The 11,246-nt window shown below is 45.5% G+C and overlaps 1 protein-coding gene across 2 annotated transcripts in view; it reads left to right on the top strand.

The window, feature by feature from the left end:
• The window catches only part of IFT140 (intraflagellar transport 140), an 85,402-nt gene that overhangs the window by 69,520 nt on the left and 4,636 nt on the right, over positions 1-11,246 (top strand). For both annotated transcript variants that reach the window (XM_036392729.1, XM_036392728.1), the window contains 4 exons: positions 7,022-7,199; positions 9,377-9,567; positions 10,597-10,692; positions 11,042-11,174. In XM_036392729.1, the coding sequence (XP_036248622.1) occupies positions 7,022-7,199; positions 9,377-9,567; positions 10,597-10,692; positions 11,042-11,174 (598 nt within the window). The remainder of the gene's footprint in view (positions 1-7,021; positions 7,200-9,376; positions 9,568-10,596; positions 10,693-11,041; positions 11,175-11,246) is intronic.

Raw genomic sequence — 11,246 nt, 5'->3', positions numbered from 1 at the left:
AAAAAAAAAAAAAAAAAAGAGCCACTGCCACGGCAGTCAAACATTAACAGGATGCGTTTCCTGAAAGGAAAAGACTATGGAGACTTCTAAAGTTGTCCCTCCTCCCCTCGGAGGGCCCCCTCCCTGCCTCATGCCTCCTCCCCTCGCCGCTGCCCCCAGCAGGGCTGCCGAGACCCGCAGCGTCTCGGAGAGCCCGGGGAGCACAGCAGGGCTCCTCGGGAAAAGGAGAGAAGGAAATTCCAGCTTCAGCCCTCGGGGCATCAGCTCTGTGGAAGCGGATCGAGGAGAGGGATTTTGAAATACCTTTTACTAGAAGCAAAACATGATTGGGGTTCGCTGCTGGACAGCGCGACGGAAGCTCTGCGGGGGTGCGCTGATGTCCGCGTCCTCTCTGCACCATAGGAGGGACCGTGGCAGATAAATAAGAAGTATAAAATCTCGAGACTCTCAACCCGGTAACAACCCAATTTGGGGGTGTCTGCAAAGGCAGAGGGCAAGTGTTGGGGTGCGAGTGAGGTTGAGTCAGCGCATGGCGAGACCAAGTCCCGGCGTGCTGGGCGCGGTGAGGGCTCCGCAGAGCTTCGAGGGAGGCTGCCCATCCCGCTCGGTGCCCAGGCCCTGCAAGCTCTGCTGCCGTGTGGGATGGCCCAGCTGACAGCCCGGGACGGACTGCACTGCCACAGGGCAAGTGGCTTCTCTTCACAGGGCAGGTGCTTCTCTGATAAACCCGGTAAAGAGACTTGTTGAGGGTATTCCAAACTGTTCTTGAACTTGGATGTTTCCAGAGCGGTCTTCCCCAGACTGGCACTCCAAACGGCTCTTTGCTGTTCCTGTCAGCTGCCTCGGCAGCACCGGGAGGAGGACAGAGATTCTGGTGGGCACTACCCTGCAGCCAGGTGGTACTGCCTGGGGTCGTGCCCCTCCTGAGCTGAGCCTGGCACAGTTCCTCAGGCTTCACAAATACCACACGAGTGTAGCATTGCCTTGTACACACTGCACTGAAGGCACCACATCCGCTCAGCTCTGAGGAGACCTGGCACACACCTGAGGGGCTGGCACAGGATTTCACATCCCAGTAATCAGTACATTAGATTACAAACTGATTTAATTTTATAGTGGCTCCATCTTACCAAGACAAGAGGCTTTGTCCCTAACCAACTGATCTGCCCTGACTCAATACACAGAAAGAAACTGGTCTGAAATTTTTTGCAAGGCAACATTTTCTTTTCAAGACTTGTTGGTGAGAGAAGGGGGGGAAATTCCAATAAAGCTGATATGCTCCTATAATTAGTTTTCAGGTACTGAAGTTGAATGTACTAACCTGGCTATGAACTCAGCCCTCCTCTGTGTGCTCTGATAGTTTTTAATCTTTTAAACAAATTAAGTTTTAAGTACTTTGAGCATCTTCATCCCTTGAGAGCACTGTAGCATCTTTGGTTTCTCTTTTTCCCTGTGGTTGATCATGTTTCTGTACATTTCTGGTTTTAGAACTTCCAGTATAGCACACCAGTGTCCGCCATTCTTCAAATAAATTTCCTACCAGCAATGACTGTCTTTGCATATTTTAAACCCCTTGGACTACTTGTTATTATGATTCTGTGTTTATTTTGAACCAGGCATTCAGCAGGAAGGCAGATGATGTTTACATGCAGATAATGCCAGGAGAGATTTACCTTTAGGGAAATGTCACACACCTGCTTCTGCCTCCCCCCATTTGATTTTTGTGATTTGATGAAGTCTGAGTATGTATTTTCAGGGGGGTCCAAGCTTCCTTCTCATGTAACAATAAAAACAATAGCAATTATATTTTACAAAGGCTGAACAAATCAGTCTAGTCATAGAATCATAAAGGCTGGAAAAGATCAAGTCCAACCACAAACCCATGTCCCCAAATGCTACATCCACACAGCTTTTAAATCCTTCCAGGGATGGTGGCTCCACCACTGCCCTGGGCAGCTGTGCCAGTGCCCAACCACTCTTTCCAAGAAGAAATTTTCCCTAAAATCCAATTTAAACAGTATGGGAATCCTGATCCTTAATAAAAAACTGCCTTAGTGAATGCTTCTTTGCTGACAAACAGGCAGCAGAATGTGCATTTTGCAGCACTCACGGCATTTTGTGGGGCACAGGAGTTTGTGTCATACAACCCACATGGAGCAATCTCTTGGTGTTGGTTTCATGAGGGTAAGCTTGGAACAAAGCTGTGTATTCAGTGGGATATTATAGATCCATTCTGTGAAGCTGCTTTATCAAAATGATATGTTTCTTCCAGGGAAGAGTTTTTAGGAGTAGCCTCATCAGCTTTCAGTGTTTGGATCATACATGAAAAATGCCTGACTTTTCTTAGAGTAGCTCATATAATATCATTAACACTATCAAGAGTCTCATTGAACTGTTACAACTTTTCATGTATTACTTGAATCCGTTGTCTTTTAGCCCCACAGAAAGTTATAACCAGGATCCCATAAAGGCATTTTATTTTAAAAGCATCAAACCTAATTTAGCTACATCAGCTAAAACCTCATCTTCTCAAGTCCTTAGAGTTTTCCAGTCTAGTGGAAGACATTCCTGCCCATGGCAGGGGTTTGGAAAAAGATGGTTTTTAATGTCCCTTCCTACCCAAACTATTCTGTGGTTCTGTGATTATCTAGAATATAATATTATAGGATGCAATAATAATTTGTTATATATAATTTGTATATTATAGGGTCCAGTTCAACAAAGTGGGGCCCAAATTGAAAAGAGATTTTTTTTTATCTGATCAATGTTCATATTCCAAATATAGCCCATTAAATAGAGGGAGAAAAGGTTTTTCAGTGAGATGCTTCAGACATATAAATCTCCAGCCCTTCTAAATAATATTCCATTTTTTCTTTAAACTTCAGTGCTTTAGGCAATGAAAAATATATGGGAGCAGAAGGGTTTGTGAGGACTGTGGATGCTGTAAACACAGATGTGAAAGGTCAGATATAAAGCAAGGAAACTTTCATCAAATATGTGGTAAGATTTGTGTCCACTCTTAAGAGGCATCAACATTTGCTTCCCCAGTCCCTGGTACTGTGGATGTGGCCTGGAGCCTGGGAGCACAGGGTGCAGCAGTGTATCCCTGCGCCTGGTGGGGGCTTGGGGCTCCCAGGCTGCTTGGGATGCCTTTCCATGGCTCTGCTCCCACTGCTGCTGTGCCTGAGCTTCATTAAATTTCCAGCTTCGGCTGATGAAGTACAGATGTGAGAGGCTTTCCGGGGGGGTGAAAGGAGGAGGAGGGGAAGAAGAGGAAATTCCTGGAGTCACAGCTGGGGGCAGGGAAAAATATTATTTGGCGTTTTTATATGGACAGCAGGGCCAGGGCTGGAAAGTAGAGTTGCTGCCTTTTAGGGATGCATGGAGAGATTCAGCTTTCTTACTACACTGGCAGCTGTTGGGAGATAAACTGTGGTTTTTCCCTGGGATTTAAGTGAACCTGCTCTGCACCTCCTGTTTTTTGTTCCTTCACCAGACCCACATCCATCTGCCCACATTTCTGAGGGGCAGCAAAACTTGCCCTGGTGCTGGAGGTGTGTGCCTGCCAGGGAGGTTGTGCATCTCGTGGCTGAGGTTGGTGTTCGTGAAATGAAGAGAAAAATGGAAGTGGATTGTGGGTGCTGCCAGGATCCCCTCCCCTTCCCTACCCTTTTCTCTCCGTGTACCTTATCTGAGCACTGTCCATCTTGTGAAGGATGTGTCTACTGGAAAGAACCAATGTCTGCTGCAGTTCCATGGGGACCGTGGCTGTTGTTCTTGCCTGTGCAGCTGCTAAGCAAACCGAGTGGGGTGTGGGAACTGCTCTGGGCAGAACAAGGCTGGATTCCTTGGGTAAAACACTCCTTCAGGTGTTTCGGCAGGTGGAAGCAGGAGAAGGAATGGTCAGAGGGAGTCAGTGGTCTCACCTGCCGTGGGTTCTTGTGCTGGTGAGCTGCTCTGATCATGTCTCTCAGAATCTTAGAATCATGGAATGGTTTGGGTTGAAAAAGACCATAAGGACCATCTAGCACCAACTCTCTGCCATGGGCAGGGACACCTTTCTTTGCTGTCCCTCTCATCTCTTGCTGTGGTCTTTGTGCTGGGTGAGTCCATGCAAGATGTGCTCTGCTGTGAGCAGTCCCAAATTCAGTGTCTTTGGTGCAGTTTGAGCCTGGTGTGCTTACCCCCTGCCCAGCCAGGGTGGGAAAAGGCAGTGTCTGCTGGAATAAAAACAACTGCAGAGCACATTCACTGCAGATGTTTCTCCCTCTGTGTTTGTTGCTGCCCGCAGCATATCCATGGCTCAAGACTCTCAGGTTCATTTTGCAAATGGTCTGGAGTGTAGGAGAAAGAGGTGGGATGGCAGAACTCCAGCTCCTCAGGGCAGAGGTACCTGGGTGCCTGTGTGGCCCACAGGCAGGTGTGGGGAGGGCAAGAGCTCCCAAAGAGGAGTCCTAGGGGCAGCAGCTCCTGCTGAATTTTGACATTGGCAGGAGATGTTGCCATCCAGGAAAGCATAAAACAGCTGAGAGATGATGAGCAACATCTCCTAAATCCTGCTATGACTCTCTGCACGCTGTTATCTTCTAACTTTACTGTACTTTAAAATACACTGTGTAGTCTGTTTCCTCTCAAAAGTTTCCACTCCCTGTAGTCTAAATAAGAATCTCATCCGCTCGCCTGTTTGAGCCCATGAACTCTCATCTTCCTGCATGGAGGGAGTTGAGAGCTGTCAGAGCTCTGAAAAAGAAAGACTTTGATTTCCTTTCAGAAACTCACTGTTAGTCAGCTTGACAAAGCCCAGCACAGATGTGTGTTCCTTCACCCCAAGCCAACTGGCTGTTGGCAGCTTCTTCTGGCACACTTCAGAGTTTGGGAAATGTACTTCTCCTCAAGTCTTGTGAAGCACAGCTGTGCCCAGGCACAGCCTCAAGCAGCTTTTCCTAAGGACAGAACTCAGATGGCTGTGTTGGTCAAAGCCAGGTGACCATAACTAACATCATGTTGATCGTGTCAATGTTGTTTAAAGGTGTTTTTCCCACTTTTCCCAATTCCAGATAGAGATAGCGTCTGGAATAAAAGAGAAAACTGTTCCAACTTTTCAGAAATCAGGAAGGTTACATCTGATGACACAAGGCAGCATTTTTGTATTGAGTGGTATTGGTTTCTGTCAGGCCCTTCCAGGTCTGAAATTACCATGTTTTATTTCAATATTCCTTTTGGCTCCTCAGCTGGGGAGCTTGGACATGTGGGAGAAGAGCATGAGGAGGCTATGCTTGAATACCACTCAGTAGTAAGAAAGGCAGCACTCAGACATGTATTTTTGCTTTTCTAAACCAGAAACACTTTTGATCTTTCTGAAATTTGTCCCTGATTTAACGTTTTCATTCCTTTTTTATTTTTTCTGTACCGTTTGTCTCAGTGAAGTCTGTACTACTTATATTGATTAATACCCAAAACCTTCATATGAGTTGCACTGCAAGTAAAAGTAATTCTTAAGTAAATTATGCAAAGAATTTTTCCTGTGCCTTTTCTTAGTGTATGAGCACGTCATGGTTCACCCTTTCCACTGCTTCCCATTTAGTCACTTTCTCCTGTGTATGCAGGGCTTTCTCACAGCCACTGAAAACAGAAAAACATTTTAATCATAGGAAAACTGGAAGGGAATTTGGTGGCAGGTCATAAAGTGTCATTCTATTCTATTATTTTCTTCTTTTCTCCTTGCTTTTAGAATTTAGATCTTTACTTTGTGCTGTGTTGGTGCCTAAGAACTGCACAGACTGTACCGCTGCTGAGGGTGACATTGAAAAAAACCTTATTTTGAATGCTCATGGTTTTTATTAGTCAAAGCTACTGCATGAAATTTTGAAGAGTCTCAAAAGTGAATAGAATGTGTGAAAATATTTGGTTGTCCCACTCCATGATGGTCAGTTCTGTTGTGCTCCTTCTGCTAAGCAATTCTGCCAGCCATTCCAGCTGGGAGCATGGTCCTCAGCCCCTCCTGCTTTGCCTGGGCAGGGGACTTTGCAGTGTTAACTCCAGGGTCATAGCCCTGAGTTCTTGTTCTGAGCATTACAAAGCTTTTCTTTTTGTCTGTTTTATGCAAGTTTTATATTAGAACGTGGTTGTTTGGTAATTTTTCTACACATCGTTCCCTATAACTGGGAACAACAATTGTACTCCCAGTAGTTGTTCAGTATTTAAACTACTCCAGACTGCAACAGGAGATTTCCAGTGTAGGTTAAGACTTTTTTTGTAATTTAAATTTTGATTTCTGAACATCAGTGTGGGAGTTGTGACTGTCTATAGGTCGCAGCTACAGCAGAATGGGCACATGATAAATGTTTATATACATGCAAACATGGACTGGTTTGGGTTGGAAGGGACCTTAAAGATCATCTAGTTCTACCCACCCCTGCTTTGGGCAGGGATGCCCACTCTTCCCAGGTTGCTCCAAGTCCCGTCCAATCTGGCCTTGAACACTTCTAGGGATGGGGCAGCCACAGCTGCTCTGGGCAACCCGTGCCAGGGCCTCCCCACCCTCATAGGAAAGAATTTCTTCCAATCTGAATCTCCCCTTTTGCAATTTAAAGCCATTCCCCTTGTCCTGTCCCTCCAGGCCCTCATCCCAACTCCCTCTCCAGCTCTCCTGGAGCTCCTTTAGGCACTGGAAGATGCTCTTAAGTTCTCCTCAGAGCCTTCTCTTCTCCAGGCTGAACATCCCCAACTCTCTCAGCCTGTCTCCAGAGTAGACGTGTAGTTGCTGTTGTTTAGACATTGGTGTAAATCAAAGTCCACAATATTTCCTTAAGGTTGGGGTCATTTAGCTCAAGAAGTGACCTTTGTGTGTGGGCTTGCTTCTGTTCCTCTTTGATCTTGACATAGCTGCTGGAGTCTCTGTTACAGTCACCCCAGTCCCAAGGTACTGATGGTTTCCCCTTTCACACTCTCCCTCCTCACACCTCACTTGCCTTCCAGGCAACACAATAACAGCTCTCCTTTTCTTTCCTGTTTCCTGCAGTGAGGCTGTCTGGGAGAACATGGCTCGCATGTGTGTGAAGACTCAGAGGCTCGATGTTGCCAAAATTTGCCTGGGGCACATGGGTCATGCCAGAGGAGCCAAGGCACTGAGGGAGGCTGAGCAAGAGCCAGAGCAGAAGGCCAGGGTGGCTGTGCTGGCCATCCAGCTGGGCATGCTGGTAAAGCCAAGCTGTGAATGGTTTATATCAGACTCTGAAAAATTACTCAGTGAAAGAAACTGCTGACTAAAGGAAATATATTTTAAAGATGATTGTTTTATGTGTGAAACATTTAACAAAAATTTGCTTTCTTGGGGCATAAGCCTCTTCCAAGCTAGGTTTCACTGGATTTAAAAAAAGGCTCTATTTTATTATAGTTAAAATGTTTCAAGAAACATGTTTTAAGCTCTGATATGGAGCTCTGATATTTAAGTTCTGATATGGAACGCAAGTTCCAATTTGAACTTATTTGTTTCTAGAGTGAAAGGCTAGAGCTGTGTGCTGTCACAGAGTGAGGGCTGACCTGAGGTTGTTGAAGGAGTTTAGGGAAAATAGACTTTTCCTGTGGGGCTGGAGAGCTCTGGTCAGTCACATTCATTGCCTGTACTGTCCCAGGGATGCCTAGTCACCCAGATTTCTATCCTGACTTCTCCCACTGTGTGAGCAGGAACTGGGCTTGATCCAGCTCAGACAGAGGACAAGATCTGGCGGTTCCACCATCTGGAGCCCAACCTGGCAGCAAATACACCCCAAAGTAGACCTTGTGTCTCGTGTCTGTCTTCATTCCCCTTGACTGCCAATAGAACTGAGATCTAAACTGAATTTGAGACCAGCATTTTCATATGGATTGAAAATTGACTGGTGTTGGTTAGAGAGGAATTAGTATTCTACTAATTTAATACCTTTAGCAATGATCCATAAGAAAGCCAGAAATTTTTCATTTGGGAACTGTAAGAGATCCAGACATATGATATGTCAGAGGGAAAAACTAGAAAAGAATTTATGAAATAACCCACAGTCTATAGGAAATACTGAATTAGATAAAAAATAGCAAGGTGCTATGACAGCAAAAATCAGTTTGGGGCCATGTTTGAGGAGATGCCAAATCCTGAGGCCTGGATTTGTTAACTCCTATCTGTGTATTCAGGGCAACTACAGCTGGAATGATGACCTCCAGCCTTTAAGTATCTCATTACAGCAAAAATAGTTGATGAACTGGAAAAGGTTCAGACAAAATCAGTGCAAATTTCTCAGCTCTTAGAAAGATTTCACAGAAAAGGAAGTCTTGAAAATGGTCAAATAATTAAAATTTGGCTTGAAAAGGTATTTAGTAATCTATAGTTACTTGATGAGTATGAGAGAGAGAGACAGAGAGTAACTATTATGAGTTAAAGGTAAGGAAAAAAGGAAAATTCAAACTAAATGTTTGTAAAGGCTTCCTGGCAGAGAAAACTATGAGGCTGAAAAGTGTCAGCACTGCTTCTCTTGGATATTTAGATCTGTTTGGAGAGGTGGAAGTGAACTGCAGCAAAACAAATGCAGTTCTACTGCTTTTTTCCATCTTGTACAGAGTCTTAGGGCAGGCATCTTCCTTTTCCACTTTCTGTGCTTTTTTAAATTTGAAACAATAAGAGACAGAAAGCATTTTTCTGTCTTGGACAGATAATCTTAATTTACTAAATATAGTGTTCAGCTGGACAGCAGTTGGGTGGAGCAGGAAAGTGCTCCTTCCACAGGAGTTAGAACCTCTCAGAGAATAAAAAGAATAGTTCCAAATTTTGCCCACCCTTGCGTCAGCACCGGCAAAACCCTCCTGTTCTAATTCTGCAATAAATTACTAACATTTATTCCCAGGAATGGAGCTCAGTTGTCCACAAACAGCATTGCTACCTCTGAGATCTGCTGGGAGGCCACAGGGGTTCCCTGGCTTGCAACACCTTAATTCTCAAACCCTGAGTGCCAGGATCCTCTCTTAATCCCCACCCCTGGGTGGGCAGCATGATCAGTAGCTGTACCCCCACCTAAGCATGTCTCCATTTTTGGTGATTCACACTCCTGATGACAGCATTTGATCATTGATGACTTGCTTGTGTCACTCCCCTCCCTCTCAGGCAATCCTGTACAATAAATGTCAGGATCTGAATGCTTTCCTTATTTTTACATAACCATCCTGTTTCCCAATAACATGCTATCCTAGGCCATGTATATTTAGTTGGTTAAACCCTCTGACTGAATGATTGTCGCTTTAATTGCATTGCAATGCCCTGCACTAATAAACTGTTCCAGGAAGTGCCTGGTGTGACTGACATGCAGCGTGGTCGGGGCTGACAGGATTTTGGGCGTTCCTCTCCCCTCAGGAGGACGCAGAGCGGCTGTACAAGGATTGCAGACGCTATGACCTCTTGAACAAGTTCTACCAGGCCTCCAACCAGTGGCAGAAAGCCATTGAAACGGCCGAGGCTCACGACCGGGTTCACCTGCGCACCACCCACTACAACTACGCCAAGCACCTGGAGGCTACCGGGCAGCAGAGCCTGGCACTCACCCAGTAAGCAGCAGCTGGGTGTAAGCTGGGGGACTGGGAGCCTCTTTCTCCTGTGAAGTTGGGTGAAGGAGGATGTTTGATGATGACCAGTAAAAATTATAAGTAAAGTATTTTCCTGTTTCTGGTGCCTTCTATCTCATAGAGTGAAAGCATTCCCAGTAAAACCTCAGAGCACCCTCCCATGCAAATAATGTGTAGTGTCATAAAAAGTCAAGAGTCTGTCTGGGCCAGTAGTGAAAACCCACTCATATCCAGTCCTGTGTTTGTCTCTGGAAGACCACTGCCATCTTTCCCTTCCTTTTCCATGAAAAAACCAATTATTTGCTTTTCCCGAGAGTCCTAGACACAACTGCTGGAGCAGAATTGAGTTTGATTTGGTTACTTCTGGTGGCTGATCCTCTCCTGTGACTGCCAAGTCCCATGACAAGTTAGGGGAGGGTATTTTTGATGTCTTGTATTTCTTGTTTGAGATCTTGTTTTTATATGAGTTTTCCAATATGAAAAGTTCCCATCATCATCATCATCATCATCATCATCATCATCATCCAATAAGGTCAATTCTGTTCAGAATCAAAGCAGAACTCTGCTGTGCTCAGGCAGGCCCACTGATGGCCATGGTGGGCAGTGGGGTTAGGAGACGTGGGTGCTGGGGAAGGGCAGTCACCTCTCAGCAGTGGCAGAGGCTGATGTTGCAGTGGGTACCATGTGGAGCCTGGGCCATTTGTGACCTGTCCAGACAGGTGTGCTTGGGGAACTTTCTGGAATACTTCATTGGGCCATCACTGGCACTTTTAAAGTATTTTGTGTGCTGTGAAGATCACACCTCCCTGATTCCAAGTGCCTGGCAGTACCACTGAACTTTTAATTTTTGATGGTGCTGGTGGACTGCAACTGGTCATACAGTGAACTCATACAGCTGAAGCAGTTGTTGCCAGTGTTGTCTGTTGTTTGGCTGGCAAACAGGATTAAATAGATTAATAGAGAGTTAATAAGGAGGCTGTCATTTCACATCTAATATGTTCTTCTCTACAGCTACGAAAAGTCAGACACACACAGGTTTGAGGTACCTCGAATGCTCTCTGAAGACTTACAAGCACTGGAGAACTACATCAACAAGATGAAAGACAAGTGAGTGCTATGCTTGTTCCTTCTACACGGGCTGTCAGGCCTGACATACAATTTGTGATGAGTGCAAGGATGACAGAGTGTGAATCTTCTCAGTCTCATTCAACCCCTGCCTTATCCACTATGACCCTCTAACAGCTTTTCAGGTTTATGCTGCACTTGCATAAGAACTGCCACATTGTTATCCAGGCTGACTTCTGGTATAGTGTAGATCTTGGGAGTGTCACACTTGGGTTGGGGTAAACCATGAACACACTGAGAAGTGTGTTAAGTCTTTAGTTCAAGCTCTCTAGCAGTGACAAACAGCATCTGTCAGTTCTCATTGCTGCAGTTAATACTGCTGCTTTTCCAGGAGCCTGTGGAAGTGGTGGGCACAGTACTTGGAGAGCCAGTCAGACATGGAGTCCGCATTAAAATACTATGCACTGGCTCAGGACTATTTTTCCCTAGTCCGTGTTCACTGCTTTCAAGGCAACATTGAGAAGGTAAGGCAGCCTGCTTCCACCTGCTTCTAGAGCTCTCAGTCCTGGGAGGAGCATGGACATGAAGTAAAGCTG

Source organism: Molothrus ater, chromosome 16 (genome assembly GCF_012460135.2).
Source record: "Molothrus ater isolate BHLD 08-10-18 breed brown headed cowbird chromosome 16, BPBGC_Mater_1.1, whole genome shotgun sequence".
NCBI lineage: Eukaryota > Metazoa > Chordata > Aves > Passeriformes > Icteridae > Molothrus > Molothrus ater.
This window is presented reverse-complemented; position numbering and strand designations above follow the sequence as displayed.